The sequence below is a fragment of the Mustela putorius genome, unplaced genomic scaffold (genome assembly GCF_011764305.1).
Source record: "Mustela putorius furo isolate JIRA1106 unplaced genomic scaffold, ASM1176430v1.1 tig00000580_pilon_pilon_pilon, whole genome shotgun sequence".
NCBI lineage: Eukaryota > Metazoa > Chordata > Mammalia > Carnivora > Mustelidae > Mustela > Mustela putorius.
In genome coordinates, this window is record NW_025421423.1 from 3,175,700 (window position 1) to 3,199,282 (window position 23,583).

At 41.8% G+C, this 23,583-nt stretch overlaps 2 protein-coding genes across 3 annotated transcripts in view; one reads left to right on the plus strand and one right to left on the minus strand.

The window, feature by feature from the left end:
- TSTD2 (thiosulfate sulfurtransferase like domain containing 2) overlaps positions 1-18,008 on the minus strand; it is a 30,759-nt gene extending 12,751 nt beyond the window's left edge. For both annotated transcript variants that reach the window (XM_045081608.1, XM_004747662.3), the window contains exons 1-6: positions 17,856-18,008; positions 15,425-15,637; positions 10,960-11,273; positions 8,962-9,082; positions 3,853-3,978; positions 2,890-2,995 (exon numbers count right to left, since the gene is read on the minus strand). In XM_045081608.1, the coding sequence (XP_044937543.1) occupies positions 2,890-2,995; positions 3,853-3,978; positions 8,962-9,082; positions 10,960-11,273; positions 15,425-15,589 (832 nt within the window). In that variant the 5' untranslated portion in view covers positions 15,590-15,637; positions 17,856-18,008. The remainder of the gene's footprint in view (positions 1-2,889; positions 2,996-3,852; positions 3,979-8,961; positions 9,083-10,959; positions 11,274-15,424; positions 15,638-17,855) is intronic.
- A 205-nt stretch (positions 18,009-18,213) lies between these two features.
- Positions 18,214-23,583, plus strand: part of NCBP1 (nuclear cap binding protein subunit 1) — a 39,424-nt gene continuing 34,054 nt past the window's right edge. Inside the window, exon 1 of the mRNA XM_004747660.3 lies at positions 18,214-18,549. Coding sequence (XP_004747717.1) covers positions 18,516-18,549 — 34 coding nt within the window. The 5' untranslated portion in view covers positions 18,214-18,515. The remainder of the gene's footprint in view (positions 18,550-23,583) is intronic.

A 23,583-nucleotide genomic window follows, 5' to 3' on the forward strand; every position in this document is an offset into this window, starting at 1 on the left:
CATTGTACAGGGAGGGGACTGGGCATGTATGTGCTTGACAATAGGCTTTGACTGTAACAAAGGCAAGCTCAAGTTCAAGGCTAAGAACCTTGACAGGCAGCTGAGAGTATAAATTTATGGAATAAAGTTGGACTGTTCTTTAAAAATACAAAAGGGTAAGAAGAACGTGTCTAAGTCTGTGTCCATGAGTGAAAGAGAAAGGGTAGGAGGGGCTACAGCAGGAGGGACACATGCGAGAACAGAGCAGGAGGGAGAGGAGGGAAAAGCTAAAGCAGGCAGGAGAGAAAGGAAAGGAACAAAGTAAGTCAAATCCAAGGAGACTAAAAGGAGAGCACCTCAGTCTGGTGGGGTACCTGGCCTTCTAGACTCTCCAGAATAGAAATATTTCTGTATCTTTGGAGGTCCAGACATTCCAATCGATTGTGAAGAACTTCTGGTGAATTTGGCAATGAGCAGTAACCCCCGCTCAAGGACAGGGGCTCTGGGGATGGCAGTCACCAACCACTCTTGGTAGAATGATGGCACCAAAGGAGCCTCATTCTGCTCAGAGGGGAACCTCAACAACCACCTGAGGCTGCTAAGTAGCCAGGTGGGGCTAGAGGCCCCAGCACGGCCAAGGACTCTAGGTTCTTACCTGCCCAACCCAGAATTATAAGGCGAATGTAATGAGACCAGAATTTATTCATTCTTACCACCTAATTACATGGTTACCAAAACAGGGGGGTGCAAAGGGAGGCTCAAAACTGGGATGAGAAGCTTGGAAATCTGCTAAGACTTCTACTGACAGGGTGCCATGGGGAACCCAACCTGCTCCCCACTGCTGCTCTCCTGGCCCTGCAAAGGCCAACTGGACAAGGGACTCAGAGAGACATATTTACAAGAGCTGCCTTCACACCACGTGGCTTAAATCCAAGCAGCCCAGCATGGCGTGGAGCCCACTGTCCCAAGCAATGGCCTGTAGCACCAAGAAGGAGCTCTTCAGTCATCTTGCTGAGTTTGGGACACTGTGCAGACACAGCCCTTTTGGGCCCTTCCCTCCTCATGCACGTGTCTCTTTTCCTGGATATTTGTATCCTACTCCCATTTCCTTCTGGCTTAATCCCTAGCATTCTTTTAAATCCCTACATATGGGGAAGTGAGCAGAGACAGCCAGACTTTTGTGCTTCCTGATGAAACAGGACAATACTACCTGTCAGGCAGTCTTGGGGAAGGAGAGAAGGGAAGAAAGAAAAAAGGAAGTTAAATCTGAATCTAACCAAGTCTCTGGATCTGAGGTGTCTAACTAGCCACCAGCCACATGGGGATGTAAGGCTCTTGAAATGTGGCCAGAGATGTGCTAGAATAAGAGTGACACCAATCCAGGATTTCAAGTACTTAGTAAGCAAAAAAAGGTAAATGATCTCAACAGTAATTTTTACATTGATTACATGTGAAAGTATTTTGCCTACATTGCATTGAAGCATATTACTAAAATGAATTTCACTTGTTTCCTTTTACTTTTAAAGTGTGACTACTTTTTAAAAACATAAAATTACATATGTGCCTCACAATTACATTTCTATTAGGACTGCTCTAAAGCTAACTACCACTCTGTAGGAAACACAGAGGACAGAGGAGATGCAGGCAGCTTTAGCCAGACTGTGGGAATCTCTATAGACAAAATGACCTAGTTTCTTCAAAAAATAAACAAAGGAGGGGGAAAAAAAGGGAGGCAAGTGTATAGGTTAAAAGAGACTTAAAGAGACACAGGGATCCATCACAATGAGTGGACCTTACTTGAATCCCAATAAAAACAACTAAAAAAGTTATGAGATCCCCATGGGTACGATTTCTTCACACATGCTGACACACAATTCTGGAGAACAGCAAGCTCCTCCTTTGCTGGTTTAGCCAATTTTAAGCACTGGCTAGATATTTGATAATATTAAGGAACTATTATTAAGATGTTTTATTTAAATGTAATAATGGCTTTACAGTTATTATTTTTAAACATTTCTCTTTTAGAGGTCTCTACTAAAATATTTATGAACGTAATGACATGACACTGGATTCCCTTCAAAATGATCCAGGATGGGGGAAGGGGACAGGCTATAGAAGAAAGTTGACGATGAATGAGTAATTGCTGAAGCTATATGACAGGTACATGAGTTCGCTGTATTCTTTTCTGTACTTTTTTTTAGCCTTTGAAATTTTCATAGTGAAAAGCAAAACAAAAACAAAAAACCCACCACATAAATGTCTTTCAACCATCTATGGTAACCACAAGGAAAAAGAGGAAGAGAACATTCTAGCGTACTTACAAACAAACTGCTCTGGATTTGAAAGGCACTTGTTTCCTGTAGCAAAAAGCCTATGCGTTATTCAGTTGATGAACTATTTACAAGTAATAATTACATTCCTCCCAGGTTGCTATCTTTGGAACAAGAAAACAACTTCTTGCCAAATCATCAAGAAGAAAAAGCATTCTAAGGGGTGAGTCTTCCATTACCATAGCACCAAAGAGAAGACCAGTTTAAACACTGAATAACTCACAGGCTAGCTATTACAGAGCTATTTTTTTTATAGGTATGATTAACATACAATGTTATATTAGCTTCAGATGTGTAAGGATTAAACAGTTCTGCACAGTACTCGGTACTTATCATGACAAGTATACTCTTAACCCCCTTCATCTACTTCACCCACCTTCCCTCTGGAAACTACCAGTTCTTCTCTATACCTAAGAATCTGGTTTTTTGTCTCTTTTTTCTTTGTTTCTTAAATTCCATACCCCAAAGCTACTTTAAAGAGGTGATTGTTGATCAGAGTGTCTGACTTCCACATTTGTTTCTATATCAAGTTTTGTCCCTCTGCAGAAAAGCAAAATTTTTCTTCTAAAAGCAAGCATACCAGGCTTCTTGTAGGAGATCTTATTGGGACTGATCCCCATGGGCACAATTTCTTCAAATACACCAACACGCAATTCTGGAAAACAGCAAGCCCCTCCTTTGCTGGTCTAGCCAATGAGAAGCAAAACAGAACAGTCTTACTCTCCAATCTCCAGATATAAGACAAGTGCCAAATATAACAATTGTATCTGTCGTATAATAATACGATAGATCAAGTCTTAAGAAACCTCAAAGTAAGAATTAATGTTTTAATAGGGAAAGGGAGCCAGGGCCTAAAATGTTTCAAATAATTCAGCACTAATAAATATTTATTGCATACATTCCACATACAGAAATGTTAAATTAAAAAAGTGTTTCTACAGCTATAAGCATTTAACTATAAAACTGAAACAACACTGAGTAATTTCATTATGTGAGATTACATCCTAGCTTTTGCTCTGGAGCAATGAGCTTTCTCTCCCTGCCACCACCAGCACTAACCCTAGGTAAGGCATTCCCCACCTTTATCACCTACCAAGCCTACCAAGCACAAGGTGACTCAAAGGAGCTCAGCTGTGACAGCAGCAGCTTTATCTCCCATGTGGCATGAAGTGCTGGTCTTGTAATTTCAAGTTTACTAAAAACATAGTGATGCCCTGAAATAGCCAGGTGGTCCCTCCAGTGAGCAAATATCATCTAAGTTTAGAGTTAGATTGTGCAAACTGTCCTGTCCTTATTCTACAAGAAGGGAGACTGAGATCCAAGAGGGCACTCACTAACTTGCCCGAGACCACATGGTGGCTTCGTAAAGAACTGGATGTGGATGCTCCTTTGACCACATGGCCTCGCAGCCTACGAGGGGAAAGGTGTTTATCTGGCACTGCTTCCTTCGTACACTCTCCTCTTCAGTGCCTAGAGCACGAAGAGGCAGTGAAGCAGAAGGCAATGACTCTAAATCCATTTTTTTTTTTTCAATTTCTCTTACCTTAAAATCATCCTTACACATAAAATCCTTAAACAATGGGCAGGAAAGCATGACTTCCACATAGAGTCTGGTGGCGAGTTTGCTTCCACCAACTGTCCCATTGATTCCTTCTGTAGCAATTCGAACCTGGGACACAAGACAGTGAGAGAAGGGGAATGCAGTCTGTTCTTAGCTTAGTTTAAATCTTCCCGGGCCAGAACCGGCTTGTGTGTGTCCATGAGGTTAACAAAAATAGCAGAGACACAATAAAAGTGTTACCACATGAAGATACTTGTAGCTTTCTAAAATGGCACTGCCCACAATTCAGACAAGGTACTTAATAGATGTGCACTGGATGAGAGAATGGATTGAGTGAAAGTTCCGGAAAGCCCCATTTGCTGACCAATGACCAAAGAAATAAATTTCAAGCTTAACCTAAATCCAGGTCAGCACATCTAGGATCAAAACTCAGCTTTGCCACTTACTTGCTGTGTGGCCCTAAGAAAATTAACTTACTTCTCTGAACCCTAATTTCTTCACCTTGCTAAAACTGAGACAGAAGAGAACCAGTAATGAAGAGGACTGCTGAGGAGATATTATCCAAGTCAGAGCACAGCTGAGAGCAAGGAATGCATGAGTACACCTCTGCACAGCGTTTGGGGGGAAGCACACGACCCCAAACCCACCCACTAGAATGCCAGTTCCATAAGGGTCTGTGTCTGTTGTTCACTGCTGTATCAGTGCTTAGAACAGTGCCTGCCAAGTAGATATCTGATTCATATTTGTTGAACAAATTAATGTATATCCATTTTGGAAGCTTTTTGGCTTCTCAAACACATAGTTTCTTTGAAATGCTTCAGTGGTTGGGGCAATTTAGAACCTGGGTTAAGTTCCTCCCTTAAGAGACAATGCTTAGGGAGGCCTGCAAAGTTAGTTGTCCTGGTACTATAAAACCCTGTGGATGAGTTTAAAGCTGGATCCTCTTTAGAAGGAGCTGAGCTCTCTAGAGCAAAGTGCTAGAGACAAAGCACGACGCTCAAGTATCATGGTACTCTATGGAGAGAGAGGTCCTCTATTATTATTAATACCATTGATACAACAATGATACCTACCAGTGCATTAGAACTTGAAAAATGTAAAAGCTGCCCTTTTTCAGGGCCCAGAGAAGACATCATTTTATTTGTTGCCTCACTTCACTCTTTAGGGCCTGGATATAAATGGGATTCATTTCATAAGCTAGTGCCAACTCACTAGCAGTGGCTAGCCAGAGTTTCATGATGAGGATTCTGGATCACATCCGGGCTCCTTGGGAAAATACTGCAATCTGATAAAGCCTGTTCTGGGCATGAGAGAGGAAAGCAGAAGGAATATGCCATCCCTGCTGTATAGACTACTCTCCCACCAACCAACTAATACTTTTTCAAGGGCCTACACAGAAAAATAGAGGTGAACCAATGTGTCAGGAAGTCTACTCTAAAACTGTCTTTGACTGTGGCAGATAAAGTACATACTTCTATGGAGCTGTCTTTAGAGTAGGCTAGTAGATTCTTTCCTATGTTGTTTTCATCTCAAAACCCAAATAAAGAACCAGCACACCTAATCCCTGTTTAGCTGGGGCAGAGCAATCTCTAAACTCATACACTACTAGCCTTTCAGTCCCTAAGATTGTTCAAGACAAAGCTTCAGAGTAGCTCCCTGGTGAGGAAGCCCTTATACCTCAGGGATGGAAAGCAATAGTTAGCATTTATTGAGCACCTACTATGATATATGAGCTTTATATTATAATCCTGAAAGGTAGGTATCATAATCTCCATTCGACAGAAAAGGAAACAAAAGCTCAGAGAAATCAAGTAACTTGCCCAAGGGCACAGAGCTGGTAGGTAGGAGATCTGGGATTCAAAGTCAGATACTGCTCCTTCCAAATCATGTAATTTTCCCTACTGAAGCCTCCAATATATCCCCTCAGATTTCTTGAGGCAAAAAGAAACATATAGCTATAGGAATCAGAAACTTCTTTCTAGAATTTTCAAGTTCTCTTCTCTCTCCACCTAAATGCCAATTCTGCCAAATCTCCCACCCCAGAAAATTACCTCAGTAATTTTACCTCAGTAATTATGCTCAGTAAACTGGGCATGTATCACTGAAGCCAAAGGCTTTAGACTAAGATTTAGGCAGGTGCTGCCACCTTGTGGGTTGACACCCTCATTGCAGGTTCACCTCCGGCTAGGCTAACAAGGAAAATAATCTGTCCCCCAAACAAGGAAAGAGACTGATTTCATATTTTGTACATTTGGGTTCACTGTGAAAACACCCATATGTCAGGGTGTTCTCTAAATAGAGATGACAATAAGTGTAAGTCATTCCAGGGGCACGTGTGTGGTTCAGTCAGTTAAGTGTCAGAGTCTTGATTTTGGCTCAGGTCTTGATCTCAGGGCTATGAGTTGGAGCCCCATGTCAGGCTATTTTACAAAGGTATTCATTCCACAAATACTTACTACTTTCTTTTTTTTTTAACTATGCGCCAGGAATTGTGTTAGGAGTTCGTGATCTAGCTGTTAACAAACAAATAAATAAATAAATAAAAGAGCTCTTGCCCTCTTACAGCTTACAAACTAGGGGAGGTGACAAGTATTAAGATAAAAGTTACAAAATGAAAAGGACTATGAAAAATAACCACAAGATGCTTTGGGAGAATGTACCGGAAAAAGTGAACTTAAGACTGAAGGTCAAGAAAGGTCTCTTTGAAGAAGTATCATTGAAACTGAGAACTGAAGATTGAGTAGAAATTTTACAGGAGAAACTGAGTGGGTGTGGGAGCATTCCTTGAAGAGAGTTTGCCTGGAAAAAGATACAAAGATACATAAAACAAAAACAAAAACCTTTGTGGGCTCCAAAAAACTGAAAGAGCATGTCGCTGGAGTATGGTGAGTGAAGAACATTAGGTAGACAGAAAAGGTAGGAAGGGGCCAAATCATGCAGGAACCTACGGGTATGTTAAGGATTTGGGTTTTGCTCTAAATGCAATGATAGCCACTGAGAGATTCTGGGCAGCAGTGTTCAATTTACTTTTTAAAATGACTCTGGCTGCAGAGTGGAGAAGAGATTAAATGGCACGCAAGGACAGGAGAGTAAGACGGTTTGAAAGCTACTGATGTGGACGAGAGAGTGCTGTCAGGTGGTGGAAGGGGTCTGGGAGTGGATGGAGGTAAGGGATACTGTAGAAGCCGAAAGGGCAGGATGTGATAATGCACTGAATGAGGTAAAGGAAGCTTTTGGCATCATCTCTTAGGAAGCAGGGGTGTGGAAAACCACTTATCAAAGGACTGCCTGGGGAGTCAAAACAACTATGGAAAAGAATAGGCTTAAGATAGTACAGTGCCATACCCCAAAGGGATCTCAGAACAAACCTAGTTCATTTCCTATTAAGTTTATAAAAGCATGTTATTTATCTCTCTGTTTTTACATATATATATTTATATGCAGATATGTATATATGTATTTATAAATCTGTGTGTGTGTGTGTGTGTGGGATCATCAAGAATGTTTTAGAAAAGTGGCACGTGGGTGGCTCAGTCAGTTAAGTATCCAACTCTTGATTTCCACTCAGGTCATGATCTCAGGGTTGTGAGATGGAGCCCCTCTCTCTTCCTCTCCCCCTTCCCTGACCACCCTTTTTTTTTTTTTTTTTTTTAAATAAAAAGAGAGCGAACCTTTTTTAGAGAAAGAGAGCACAAAGTGGGGAGGGGCAGAGGGGAAAGAGAATCTTAAGCAGGTTCCACCCTCGGCACAGAGCCCACTGCTGGGCTCAATCAGTCTCACAACCCTGAGATTATGATTTGAGCCAAAATCAAGAGTCGGACACAAATGAAACACCCAAGTGCCCCACCTCTTTAAAAAAAAAAAAATTCTTTTAGGAAAATAACAAAAACTATCCACAATCTTATCATGCAGACATAATCATGATTAACATTTTTCTATCTACTACCTTCCATCTTTATACCCAAACACTTGTGGTTTTGTTACGAATGAAATATATTCAGTCCTTTATTCAAAACTCCCCAAATATTTATTGCCTGCTATGCGCCAAGCCCTGTTCTAGCACTAAGAATACATCAATTAATTAAGATAAAGTTCCTGTCCTTACCAAGCTTTTATTAGGGAGGCAGATTGTAACAAATTAAACAAATATTGTACTTTCAGATGGTAACAAATTCTTTGATACTCTCTGAAAGAGGTGATAAGATTTAGAGAGAGGACTCCTTTGGATCAGAGTTCTGAGGAGATCACATGTACACAGGCAGAGATCTGAAGTGAGGAAATGAGCCAAGCAAAGATCTAGGGGGAAAGCACTCTAGAGATAAGAAATAGCAAATGTCAATACCACAAACTGGTAAGAGACCTTGGCGTGTGTTTAGGAAACAGATATAATTTATTAGAGGGACTTAAAAATCAACAAAATCAAGGGTGCCCAGGCAGCTCAGTCCGTTAAGCATTCGAATCTTGGTTTCAGCTCAGGTCATGGCCTCAGGGTTATGAGGCTGAGCCCACGTCAGGCTCCGTGCTCAGTGCAGAGTGCACTTGAGATTTGTCTCCCTCTCTGTTTGCTCCTCCCTTCACTTACAATCTCTCAATAAATAAATAAAGTCTTAAGGAAAATCAATAAAATCGATTTTAGGCACTTGAATACAGACTATAGGAATTTTCTACCAAGAACAGCTTATCTAGCAGGCAAGATCACAAGGTTTTACACTTTAGTTTTTAAACAATATACAATGGCTAAACAACTGATAAGAAACAGTGCAGAATTAGCCCAACTGTATCTGTTATAATTTCTTCACAACTCCACACACAATTTTAGGGTTTAATAGAGGCAGGAGTGAGTAGTCTTTGTGCAAAGCCGAAAATACTCACTATTTTGCTCTGTAAGAAAGTCTGCTGACTCTTAGTCCATGAAATACTGTCATAAAAGGCCATGCTAACAACAGCTTGGCAGTCTACTGAAAACCCTCGCAGCATTTTGCGGACTTCTGAGAACCTAACAGTAAATCCTTTTTGTCTCCAGCACAGCCTCTGCAATCCAAACTGGAGACAAGAAGAGTCCCGTGAAGGATGGGACGTGGGAGGTGTTACCTTGCCCGTGAGGGACAGGAGCTGACACAGAGCTGTCTGCCAGGCACACACCCAGTGGGGGTCCTCCAGGTCACGGTAGCAGTAATAAAGCAGCACCTCTCCTCCATCACTGCCCTGGCCGCTAGAAGACGAAAACCACAGGGGGAAAGCACTTGAGTCACTGGCATAAAGAAGCCACAATTCACAAAGTATCCCCAGGCAGTGTCAGAGGGAAGGCCGAGATGGAACCTAACTGTTCTGAAATAAGAAGCAGCTCCTGTCAGTATTTGCTCTGCAGAAGACATTATCTGCACCCAACTTTGTAAAAAGTGAGTTTACTCTGATTTGCTCATTTCATCAGCATACAAGAAGGTTTCATTTCCATTATTTCACATAATCCTCTTAACCGTGAGGATTTTTATTATCTCCACTTACAGGTGAGTAAACCAAGGCCAATTCCTCCCAGTCACAAGTAGAGTGACTGTCAAGACTTGGACAACAGTCAGTAGACTGTTGATTCTGACACTAGAATCCATACTCTTTCTGCGGCACTGTGCTGTCTTAACTAACTAGTTATGGGACCTGGGAAGGTCTCTCATCATCTCTGAGACTGATTTCCTCAACTGTAAAACCAGAGAAGTGAAATAAATTTCATTTCCCAAAGTGTACTCTGAAGCTATTCCATGAAATTACACATTGGAGAAACCTTGCTGACAGTATCTTCCTCTCTGAGAATCTCAGTGAAAGCCCCTTATCTACTGAAGGCTCTGAAAAGCCCTGCAGTAAAGGACATTTTAAGCTAGTCCTTCCTAACCTAACTTGTCTTTAGCACGTCTTTTCAACACCTGTTAGCATCCTTCAGAACTGGTGTTGCATAGAACTTATTTTAGAGACTGCTACGGTAGATGATAATTACGGCCCCACCCGACTCTGGAATCTGACATTCATCAATATCCTCATCGTATGGCAGGGCTGGCTCACCTCTGAAACCCTGTCTATTTCAGAACCTGTTTTCCTTTCTCTACACTGCTGTAACAAATTAGGATCTGCACCACACAATTTAACTGATACTTAGGTAACCTGCCTCATATCCTCTGCCAGTTATTTTGCATATCCGTTCTTTGTTTCTCCCACTAGGAAGTAAATTCCTTGAGGCAAAAGGCCATCTAGAAACAAAAAGGCCATGTCTGTACAGCACTTTATTGTTCAACGGTGCTCTAACCATCCTCATTTTATATAATTTATATAGTAACACTGTGTGGTAAGCGGGGCAGGCATCATTATTATTTTAGAGGTGAGGAAATAAAGGTACCAAGAATTTTAGTGACTAGCTCAATTCTGACTCCAAGTTCAATTCTCTAATTTGCTCCTTTTCTTGATAAACAAGGGGAATATACAACTATATATATATATATATATATATATATATATATAATTTATATATAATTTAGTGAGTTTTTCAAAGGCAGGAGAAACTGAATACTAATGACAAAAGTATATGAAATTTGGACATTTTCTATTCACCAAATAGTTCAGGAACTGCTTAATATCAGAAATCTGTCCTCTAGAATTCTGTCATATAATTTGGTGAGTTTTTCAAAGGCAGGATCTAAACTTCTAATCCTGTGTCCCAGTGCTAAAAGTCAACATCCTTTCTAAAACATATTCAACTCAGAAAACATTTGGGAAAAAAACGTTTTTTAAGCTCCAAAATTATGAGGGTAGAGAGATCATTCACATTTCTGAGCCTTCCAATTTCTCTTTGAAAATAATATACTGTTCTGTTTATCACCTGTCCCTAGAGGAGATGAGATGTAGCCTTCCTAGCGTATGCGGCCAGCTGCATGGGTAATATGCTATGGTTCCAGGATATAGAGTATGTGGCTACTGGCCTAGCTTAGGCCTATAGAGAAATTCTGTGCCTCAAAGATCTTGCCATTTTCATGGATAGGTAGTGGTGTCTCCTTGTGGCTGGAAAAACTTTTAAAATTAAGCCAAAGTACAGAATGAAATTCTTACCTTATCAACTCATCAGGGCTAAAGCAGCTTATATCAGGAAGCCAGAAAGACACATCAGGATTACAGGAGAAGTCCTCTTGTAGAGGGATCCTATTGTCCTCAGACTTAAGGCCCTTTGAGGTATTCAATGTCACAGCCAGCTGCTGTAACACAGAAGCAGTCTGGTAGCGAATCTCATCAGCATGCTGTGTTGCCACGTGTCTGTGGATGCTGATCTGGTCTCTGAAGAGCTGCTGACAGCATCGCCACCATTTTTCTTTACATTCAAGAGGACATGCTGGAACTTCTTTGGTTTTGACGAAAAGGGCAAATGCCTACAATTACATTTCAAATATGCCACTGTTAACCTTAGGTTAAAGCTGGCAGGAATCTCAGTGAATCCCTTATATTATCTTTCCACAAGGGTTTTTAATTTTATGTCCTATTTTTTCTATAGAAGAACCTCCTGAGATTAACAGTTTTCTTTAAACTATACTTCAATCTAAAATTTGTTAGGGACTATTCTTTTTTTTTTAAGATTTTATTTATTTGACAGAGAAACAGGGAGAACAGGAACACAAGCAGTGGGAGTGGGAGAGGGAGAAGCAGGCTTCCCGCTAAGCAGGGAGCCCCATGCAGCACTCGATCCCAGGACTCTGATCACAACCTGAGCCAAAGGCAGATGCTTAATGACTAAGCTACCCAGGTGCCCCATTAGGGGCTGTTCTTAAGGAAAGGGCTTGAGTTTCAAGTGAGTATCAGTAAAACCTAACAAACAACATTATCAGTCATTTCTAAAAAGGAAATGGTCAAGGAAAATATGGAGTATACTTATTATGGAATATTGAGCAGCTAGTTTTAAATTATGTAGGAAAATGTTTATGACATAATGTTAAATGAAAAATAATGGATCAAATTTGCTTATACAACATAATCTCAACTACATTAAAAAGTACACTGAAAAAGACTGGAAAGAAATATACCAAGATGTTTGACCTGTATTTTTGGAAAATAATTTTATTGTTTTTATAAAAATGATTTATATTCACTGTTTAAAAAAATTAAACAGAAAACTATGTATGGGGGCACCTGGGTGGCTCAGTGGGTTAAAGTCTCTGCCTTTGGCTCAGGTCATGATCCCAGCATCCTGGGATCTAGGTCTGCACTGGGCTCTCTGCTCAGCAGGGAACTTGCTTCCCCCTCTCTCTCTGCCTGCTTCTGCCTACTTATGATCTCTGTCAAATAAATAAATAAAACCTTAAAAAAAAAAAAAGAAAACTATGGATGTACCATAATTCTCTTAACCAATTCCTAATGAATGGCCATTTTTTTGTTTCCGATATTTGCAATTATAAGCAATGTTGAATGAGCATTCTATGCATCCATCTTCCTATACCTCTTTAACTATCCACTTTAAATAAACATCTAGAGTAAAGCTTTTGGGGTAAAGAAACATGAAGCTTCAAATTGTGATAAATAGTGACTTCCAGAAAAACCAACCAATTTATATGCTCACCAACAAGGAGATATTTTATCCACAGCACCAAGTTTTATCAGCATTCAATTCTTTATTGTCAATATTTTTAGTGTTGACCTGAATACGAGGCAAAAGAGATATATTGTTTTTACGTGCATGTCTTTGATTTGTAAGGCTGAATATTTTTCCGTATCAATTTCTTCTTCTTGTCTAACCTGCTTGTTCCTATCTGTTGCCTGCTTTTCTGCTGCGGCATTTATTTTCTTCCTGATTTGTAAGTTTTCTTAAGTGACTTTTTTTTTGATCAGGGTTATCACAAATTTGTTTCCCAGTTTGTCATGTTTTTCAACTTTGTGGTATTTCTGATGTACAAATAGAGGTCGAATGGAATCTATGATCACCAGCCTCTCAACAACTGTTCCCTTCTGGTCTAATGGGGATATATAATATTTATATATACATGTGTGTATATGTGTGTTTCTTAACTTTTTTAATGCATATGGAGACTACCAAAAATAGGCACTCTAAACATTGGTCATTGACATGAAGCACCACTGTGGGACCATCCTAGCTGCTCACAACTGTATCTGGACTGTTCTAAGAACTGTCTAAGACTGAAGCAGTAGGAAATTACACTGGAGAGCATTTTTTTTAGGATTTATGAGAGTAAACCCTTCAAAATAGGAGGAAAAAAAAAAGGAGATAGTATATACATCAATATAAGTGCTTCTTTATAGTAAACTTGGGATTTTCAAATCTTATCTGGTCTTTTAAGGCCTCGTGAACAAGGCATTGAGGGCCCAGCAACGTTTAGGGTCCATGTGGAGTCTGTTCAAGAAGAGACAGGCCAGAGCCAGGATGGCAGCTCAGAGGCCCACAAGGGGAAAGCAGGCCCTGGTAGGGAGGCAGCTTGGCAGGGTGAGTACACTTTACATACAGAAGAAAAAGCAAATAAGGAAATACACTAGAACTAATAGGAACTCAGTTTCTCACCAAATCACATCAAATAGGGAAGTTATAAATATGGGGAAGGGAGAGTTAGGAAAAACTCTTATGAGGCTGGGATAGAACTGGTTCATATTTAGAGAGTAGTAAATATAGAAGTGTATGTATGTATGTATAGAAGTTTATGTATAGCACATGTAGACATTTGTGAATTTATCTATATAGTTTCCTAGCTCCATACATCAGAGGTCCTGGGAGAGGCAACATTTAGTAGCAAAGAGTTTGCTGAGCCTCCAGGTTTTGGTTTTGACAGTCCTCTGCTAGAAGGAACCAGAGCTCCGTGAAGAAATGTTTGATTCCAGGGACGGGTCAGGAAAAATTCAAGATGAGCCTGGAATACTTTATTCAGTCAGAAAGTGAGGAAGTGCTCAAAGAATGATGGGAGCAAGTCGAAAGGACACAGATACTAGCTTAAAAGAGCTCTCAGCCAAATATGAGATAATCTGAGCATCAAAATCAATAGTAACATAATGGCCTATATCCTGAGTCCACACGGATACAAATAAATTGGGAGAAGAGAAAGTTTTTCCTTAGAGCAGAATGCCAAACACTATCTAGAAGGAATCTAGAAGAACAAATCTAGAAGGAATGAAGCAATTAGAAAATCACCCTTCGGCAACCTTCATAGTAACAATCAACTAAGCAAACAAACATCAAAGAATCTAAAACTTACAGATGAAAGTTGGATGAGGAATAAGATAATTACACAGTCTCAAACCATTTCCCCCCAGAATACTGAGCAATTTAAAGGGGAAAAATATTTTTATAGCAGAAAAATCTGACAGGCACTCCCTTAACTAAGTAACCAAAGTTAACATCATCAATTTGAGACAAACTGCCACTGTGAACCCCCTGATACCTGATAGATTGTAGCCAGATGAACAGAGCATCTCTTGTGGAACAGTCTTATTAAAAAAACAAACAAACAAAAAAAAAAAACACTAATCTCAATGTAACGGTAAGGAAACATGAGTGAAAATCAAAGGGATGGTCTACAAAATAACTCATGCAATCTTCAAATATATCATGGTCATAATTTCAGGGTAGAAAAAATGAGAGAGTGCTCCAGACTGAGGAGGATATAAGATATGGCAACTCAATGTAACATGTTGACCCTAGAGTAGATCTATAAAAGCCATTTGGGACACCTGATGAAACATGAATGGAGCTTGTGTGCAAGGGGATATGAGGATCCTCTTTACAATTCTGGCAACTGTTCTCCAAGTCTGAAATTACTGCAGGATGATATTTGAAAAAACCTTTCTGTACCCTTTGGGTTTCATTTTCAAGGACATCTGTGTGAGACTGAGAGCAGAGGGGCAACAGAGGAGAAGTTATAAGTAATGAAGACATCTATTCTTCACTGACGTGAAGCCAAAAAAACTAACTGCAGAAGGACAGCAGACTGGAGGTTAGAAAACTGAGTCTCAATTGCATGTCCTCCGCCAAGTCCTGTTCCTTCCTCGGGCTTCAAGAGGAGGAGGTTTGAGATAATGATCTCTGAAAAAAGGATAAATGACATAGAAAAGCAGCATATCAATGGACCTCCCATTATAATCCAATCCCACTGTCCTCAGTAAGCTTGCACAACCATTCTGGGTTGTTCATCTTTCTCCTCACCAAGAGAACCCAGCCAGCTAGATCAGATCAGGAGCCTTACATGGCAACTATCCTACTGCGTATCTGTTCTCCTAATGACAAGATCTCCCAGGTTCCTGTGATTCTAACCCTAGGTGGGAAAAAAAAATCCAGCCCATCTGTCTAGGATCTATCCTCAAGTACTCAACCATAACTGTTACAGAGCCATACCTTGCCCATGATTCTTCTTTGCCTGGCACTGACTTAAGATCACTGGATCATGACCCTGACTGGAACTTACTTTGAACATGGCAGCAGCCTCCTTCTCCCTGGAGGAAAACCTTGATGACTGATGAGCTACTAATAGATGTATCTGAGTTAACCTTCATACACGATCCTGAAACAAGAGCCATATAGCCATTTTACCTTTTTCTTGGCATATGGGTATTTCTTCTTTGTACTGACATCTAACTCTGCTTTGAGACTGCTACTGGGATTGATAAGCCTTGTGTCTTTTAAATCTAGGTCGGAAAATCTTAAAACACAGGCCTCCAGGTCATCTCCTTGGTCTGGTGAAGTGAAAGAAGGCATCTGGTTTGATTGCAGTCGTAGGGCAGGTTCCTTTCAATTCACTTTCTCCTAGGAAGCAAGGGAGAAACAACAATGTTAGTCTTTGATTCTACCTGAAGTAAACTTGAATCAATCAGTCAGGCAAATGAGCATGGGCCCAGCAGCCCAAGCCATCCATCCATTCACTCATTCATTCAGCAAATAATTGTTTAGCACCTACTCTATGCCAAGCACTGTTCTAGACAATGGGAATATAGCAGTGAAAGAAACAGAAAAATTCTCTGCTTTCTTGGGGTTTATATTCCAGTGGGGAGAGAAAGAAAATAAACAAATGAATATATCGATTAAATTTAAAAAGTCAGATAGGAAAAAGGGCCCACAAAGACAAAAAGCAGGGTAGGGAGTCAGGAGTGATGGAGTCCACACGGATACAAAACAGAGTGTAGGTAAAATCTTTCTGAGGCAGTAGCATTTGAGCAGGAACCTCAATTAGGGGTTAGCCCTACAAACATTTAAGGTAAATGATACCAGAAAAGCACCAGATACAACCAAAATCAACCAAGCTATGTGCTAGTACCTTCAGTTATAAACACTTTGTTCTTCTTTGCCCTTTAATTTTAGAGCTGTGCAAATTCCATTCCTTAGATGACATAACAACTAAGAAAGCCCCATTTTAATAAACAGAAATATAAAATATAAAAATCTCTAGTATGGCCAAATCTTGTCAAAATGGACATATTACCAACCCCATTCAAACCACCATCATTTTTTTAAAATTTATTTGAGCAGAGAGAGAGCACAAGTGGGAAGGAGGGTCAGAGAGAGAGAGGGAGAAGCACCCTCCGCCCCACCTGAGCAGGAGCCCAAGACCAGGACCTGAGCTAAAGGCAGATGCTCCACCCACTGAGCCACCCAGGCATCCCAAGCCACCATCATTTCTTGACTGAATTACTGCAATACCCTAACTGCTCTCTTCCTCAGAGTTTACTAAAAGTAGTCCAGACTTCTCAACATACTCTGATAAAGTTTAAAGTCCTTCCAAAGCCCCTCCCACCACCACCTCTCTAGTCTCTTCTACTACTGTCCCTTTGATCACTCTTCTGACTGCACTATGTCTGTTCATTCCTGAATGGATCACTAGCACCAAGAAAGCAAGGGTCTTCCTTTGTTCACCTCTTCACCCTTAGCACTGCCTGGCATACAGAAGATGCTAAATGTCAATAAGTACAACATTTGTAGAATGAAATAAACCAGTGATTGGATAGCCAAGACAGGCTTCACTAAGGACTTGATGTTTGAGCGGATACCTAAAGGACAAGGAGCCATCCATGCAGATTTAAGAGCAGAGGCTGAGGAAATAGTATAAATTCCTCAAATGGGAAGGAGCTTGCCTTTTATTTATTTTTTCTTAAAGATTCTATTTACTTATTTGAGAGAAAGAGAGAGCATGAGAGGGAAGAGGTCAGAGGGAGAAAGACTCCCCACTGAGCAGGGTGCCTGATGCGGGACTCGATCCTGGGACTCCAGGATCATGACCTGAGCGGAAGGCAGTTGCTTAACCAGCTGAGCCCCCCAGGCGCCCAGTAGCTTGCCTTTTAGAGAAACAGGAAGAAAGAATGGATGCAGGGCAGTGATGAGAGAGCACAGCCCTGTAGGTCCGGGTATGAAGTTTGCGATACAAAGTAACTGGAGTGTTGTAAGCAAAGGCCTAACGTGGTCTGATTCTGGATTTGTCTTGAAAGTAGAGGTGGCAAAACTTACAGATAGACTGTTATGTTAAGAAGTAAAGGAAAAGGAGGACCCAAGAATGACTCCGACCTACACTTTTGGATGAAGCAATCAGGTGGATGGTGCCATTCACTGAAATGGGTATGGCTGACAGGAATAGGTTAGGACAGGAGAGTGAAACAAGAGCTCCAGTTCGACGTGTGGAATTTCAGTGACCACGGACCAGGCAGTCAGATAAGCAGGTGTGGTGCTCATCAGAGACGCCAGGGCAGGGGACGTTCACATCCATGTAAACAGGGACCCCATATTGTAAACATTACTAAAGCAACCACCTGTTCCTTCCCAAATAACTGAGAAGGGTGACGGGTAGCACGACCGCCGGAGGAACCCCGTAGCAGGAGGAACTTTCTCCGGCGGCTGTTCAGTGCCTGGAGCCTCCAGCGCGGCGCCGCCCCCTGCCCGGCCCCACCCCGCGCGCCGGGCCGGGCCGGGCCAATCGTTCCGCCCGGCTTTCCCGACGAGGCAAAGGCCCGGAAGTGGGAGTAAGAGGAGCACGCACCCGCCAGTCCCGGTCCTTTCTTAGATCTCTCTTCATCGAGCCGTGTCCGCCTAGCAATATTCACTGCTCCCCGTCCCAAGACCTTCCACCTGTCCCCGACCTGGAGTTCACGGAGGAAGGAACCCTGGAGACGTCACCTCGCCCCGGAAGTCTTCGGGGGTGGGGTGGGGAGGGAGGTTGTTGGCGAAAGGGCCGCCGGGAAATACCGCGAGCCCCGGGGAGGGTCTGAAGTTGAGGCGGGGACTCCAGTGTGCGCGGTGGACCAGCAGCCGTCAGGTTTGGCTCGCGGCCGGCGGCCTCCGGCTGGCTGAAGAGGCGGTGCTTTCCGCGTGTTCCCGGAAGGACTTAGAGCGAAAGGCGGGAGAAGGAAGCAGCCGAAAGGCGGAGGAAGCCTGAGGGGGTGGTTGCGTGCGGACCGGACGCTCTGGGCCTGCTGAGCTTCCAGACGCCGGCTCTCGGGCACCCGAGCCAGCCGAACCCAGCCGAACCCAGCCGGCCGCCTCTCCTGCTTGCGCTGCTGCACCCGTCGGGAGCGAGTGCGCCTGCGCGCCTGCCACCGCGCGCGCCTGGTCGCTGTCCTCTCACCGGCCGGCGGCCCGACAGTTCCTGCCCCGCTCCCCTCCCGGCCTCGCTCAGCTCGGCAGCGCCCCGGCGTGCGGCATGTCCCGGCGGCGGCACAGCGACGAGAACGACGGTGAGTGCCCTCGGCCGGACCGCCGAGGCCGCGCCCACGCGGGGGCCGAGGTCTCGGGGACTCAAGGAAAGGGATGGGAAGCCCCCCCCCAACACACACACCCCGGCAGCGTTTGGGGGACCAGGCAGGCAGAGCGGGAATGTGGCCGAGCGACTTCTAAAAAGCCTCCCGCTGTCCCCCTCCCCAACTCCTTTAGTGGCTGGCCTCGTGGACCTCTTGGTCTCTAAGGACTCCTCAGGATCTGGTCTTTAGTACCGCCGAGTAGGGAAGCACACCTGGGTCTGTGCGGCCACCTCTTAGGCCACAATGACAGGTACCCAATAGTCCCGGTGTCTCGTTTTGACCCTCAGACTGCACCTGAAGAAGGGCTCCCTGAAGGGAAGAAACAAAGCGGTGAGTGGGAGATCTGATGAACCGCAATCTGAGAGCTCTGCTGTCCCCCCTCATCCGTTGGTTTGCCTTCTTTCGTGCTGCAAGGAGAGAAGTCTGTTACCCACACTCACCCACATCTGTTTACCAATAAACAGATGCACATTGTTACGGTAGATTTCGAACTGGCTGCAAGTGTATTTCCCTCATGAAGAGAAAACTAACTGGAGACCACTTAGGGATTGAGATCAGGGGTTCTCTACTCCATTTGGGTGGTTTGCGCTCCAGGGGATCATGATGTTGCCACCATAAAAACCAAGGATAATTTTGCTAAAAACAGGAAAGGATGGGGCGCCTGGGTGGCTCAGTGGGTTAAAACCTCTGCCTTCAGCTCAGGTCATGATCTCAGGGTCTTGGGATCGAGCCCCACGTCGGGCTCTCTGCTCAGCAGGGAGCCTGCTTCCCCCTCTTTCTCTGCCTACTTGTGATCTCTCTCTCTCTGTCAAATAAATAAACAAAATCTTAAAAAAAAAAAAACAGGTAAAAGATGCTTACATTACAGAAATGAGTAATTCTGTTATTATATTCTAGCTTATTGTTCTTTAAAAGGGATGTGGTGTGGTGGTTAAGAGGCCAGACTTTGGAATCCGAGGGTTTAAGTTCAAAGCTAGACTCTACCATTACTTCATGATCTTTCCCAGACTCTCTCACCTCTGTAAGGCTTAGTCTGTAATGTAGAAATTTAAAGTAGAAGTCTATAATGTAGTGATACATACCTCTTCTCAGTTTTATGAGGGTGGAGTTAATACATGTAACAAATATCTCATGATGATATTTACTTATCATCTGTTAATGCTTAAGAATTGACAAACATTGGCAGATGTCAATGATATAAGAAAAAATATGGAAGAAAATGTTTTATTTAATTAATTTTCTTCACTAACATTTTCTTATCCTTGAGTTTTGGGACATTTGGGAGTAGGAACAGAATCACATGTCTTTGGTTTTAATAATGAAACATTGGATCTCTGCTAGGGAATGGCTTGAGAGAATATTCTCCTAAGTTCATCTTTATCTGAAACCTAAGGATCCAGAGTTTTAGTGCAGTAAACATGGAGACATAGCTAGCAGTGCCCAGACACTGGTAAAAGCAAGTCCAGGGTTCTCTTCACTATCGAAGTATTCTATGTTGCGTACTTAGATACTTTTTTTTTCTAAACACATGAGGTTTTTTTTTGTATAATGGACATACAGGCACAGAAAACACAGTTTTCATATGCTTTGAGTTGGATTCGTTAAAATTAATGTGAAGTGATTGCTTGGGGTTTAGGGAACTCGAGTCTTTTAAGTTTCTTCCCATTTTCTTGCTTTTCTCATACTTTCTTTTTTCCACTCTTCTCCCTTCTGGGGCACCCTTAAAGGGAGAGAAAATGTTTCCAGAGAGCAACCTGGAGAATTGAATGTGAATATGTAGAAAACAACTTTCGCTTTTGCTACTGTGATGGTGGCATAACTTTCTTGGGAGTTAGTTTCTTTTAATACCAGCTGGACAGTAAATCATGGTCCATTTGGAATCTTAGAATAATTAAGACAAAAAGAAGTAAAATGAATTAATTAAAGTTTACTCTGGTCAATAATTTAGTAGTAGAGGGGCAGCTTGTAGTTCTGTGGGATACTCTACCAAATCTGGAACTTTTATAAATTGTTCAGCTGGGGTTTACCCTAAACAGTGAGCTAAACAATTTAGCTAAGTATCTACTGATTTTTTAATATCTGAAATAGTAGACATTTAAATGTTATAGAAGGCTATTTTAAAATAGCCTAAATTGTAGTAGTCATAATTAATTTGATACATTTGAGCACTTCTGTATTATTGTCAGCTCTTATCTGTCACTGGCTGCCATGACTTTCCATATGCTTGACAAGATACAATCATTTATTCAACAAGCCTTTAACAGTGCCAGGCACTGTCCTAACTACTGGCAGTACAGTAGTGAACAGTGTAATGGTTAAGCCTGCCTTTTACAGACAGAACACAATCAAATAAAATATAGTGCATCACATGGTGGTAAGTGCTATGGAGAAAAACGAAAATGGGTAAAGAGGGTAGAGACTGTTGGCGAGGTGGATTTGCTGTTTTATTAGGGTTGATCAGGAAAGGCTGCACTATGAATGGCATCTGATCAAAGACTTGCAGGAAATAAGGGAGCAAACCAGGTGGCTGTATGGGGAAAAGAGGTCTAAGAAAAGAGAACCATGAGTGCAGAGGACTTAAAGCTCGAGCATTCAAGGAGGCCAGTGTCCCTGGAGCGGAGTGGAGTGGGAGAGGTGGGGTTGGGAAGTTGTAGGAACTAAGATCAGAGAGGTTGGGAGGATCAGCTCATAGAGGGCTTAATAGAGTTAAAGCTCATAGAGTTTTAAAATTGTATCTCTTTGTTGAGACTAGAGTATCCAGGATCCAGGGAAATAAGTTAGGAGACTACCAGTCTAGTTCTGCCGGAGTAGAGTTCAGTTTGTAGAGAAGGAGAGGGAAACCCTAAGTTGGAAATTAGTGTGTGTGGATACTGGTTCAATGCTAAATCTAACTGATTTATTAGAATACCTTTAAGAATTTCTCTGAAGCTTTTCAGTTATTATAGGATATACATATAACAGCTGTTCAGTACATTGCTTATTTTGTTCCTCTGAGAAAGTATATCATCCATAACCTTTGTCAAAAACCCACATTAAACCCTTTTTAAGCTACTTAGAATTAGGTCCTTATCTTTCAGACTATGACTACTTTTTTAACTTAACTGTACAAAAAATGATTAGAGGTGGAAGGATTTGTTACTCCAGGGAAGAGTATAGTTTGTTTCAGGCATGATAGTTACCTCTGCCTTAAATCTTCAAAATCAAGGTACTTTACTTTTGCCTTTTACCTGGTTGGTTTTGCTACTTTACTTTCTTTTTTATAGGGTTGGTCTTTGTTTTCCAGTTTGTGGGTTTTATAATAATAAGGGTTTAAGATGTAGTTCAGTATATCCATATAAAGTTAGGATTTGTCTTACAGAGAAAATACTGGTGTATGGAGATACTTTCAAAAAAATTTTTTAAGATTTATTTATTGGAGAGAGAGAGAGTACACATACAAGCAGGGGGAAGGGCAGAGGAAGAGACAGAATCTCAAGCAGACTCCATGTCCAGTGTGGAGCCTGATGCAGGGGTTCTTCCTCATGACCCTCAGATCAAGACCTGAGCAGAAACTAAGAGTCAGAGGCTCAACCCTCTGAGCTACCCAGGTGCCCACAAATGTGTTTTAATAAAGACCTGTCTCTGTTTCTCTCCTATACTAGCCAAGGGTATGAAGTGGCAATATATAACTTGAATCTATATTATAAAACTTCTGCATTGATACATTTAATATAAAATCTGTTCTTGCTTTGGGAGCTACCATAGATAGGTTTTCTTGAGGGCATATGAAAACATTCTGCTAATTCCCAAAATTTTATTCTTAATGAACGTGCTTTATTCAGTGTGCCCAGGTTCTCTTCTGAGTTCAATATCCTGTACTGTCATGAGTTCAGATATGTCTGTAATTTTACCACCCCTCCTTCATATCCTCTCAAATATCAGGTGAGAGTGGGCCATATCTGCTTAATACTTTCTGCCTCCTCCCATTCTCCAAACAAAACGTGTGCTTTCTTATAGTCGTCAGAATGGCAAGAGAGAAAATAGGAGTTGTAGTTCAGGGAGGACCATGTACTTGTATTTTCTGTTTTCTTCAGAAATCCTCCTTCTTTCCTACTGCATTATTTTCTCCTTTTCTAGGTTACAAGAGGGTCTGGGAGGGTTGCTTTAAACACTGGAATGTGATTCCAGATTGATTTGGGAACAGGCCAGCTGGAGAGTAATTTAGGGAGGATGTCAAGGGTGGGATGTGAGATAAAGGGTGAGTGGAGTAGATGGGCCAGAAAGAAAGTAATGGTAGTTAAAGTTTAAAAAACAGTAATTTTTTTTTTTTAAAAATGCTCTCATTCAGCTAGTTTTTCACTATCTGCTTTTCCCAACTATACTGGAATCTGGTTCTGAAGAACACCGTTAGTATATTCTGCTTTCTAGACAGAGTTGCTCAGCCATCATTGACATTTCGAACTAGATTATTCTTTATTGTTGGGAGTTGTCCTAAGCAATGTAATAATGTTTAGCAGAATCCATGGCCTCTGCCCACTGGATGTCATTAGCACTCCCCCATTTGTGACAGCTAAAAATGTCTCCAGAGATTGCCACGCTGCCCCTAGCGGGGGCAAAACTCACCCAATTAAGAACCACTGCTATTTTAACATCCTGGCTGTCAGCTTATGTAAACATTGCTTTGAATATGAGGGTTTTTTCAGTGAATAAATCCTAGAAATAGATCCTAGAAATAGAAGACTTTCGTGTCAAAGTTGGCTGTTTGGGTGATGGAACCATTATAGATCCTGTAATGTAGTAGGTTTGATGCATATTTGAGAATGAAGGTCACTGATTTCACTGTGTCACACATGTCTACGTTACATGGGCTGGGATCTCCAGGAATACATCTCAGCTCTGTAACACTGCGTGTGTGTTAAATCTTTTTATGGCATTATCCTTTCAAAACTATATTCATTTATTATTTAAGCCAGATCATAATAATAACAAGGG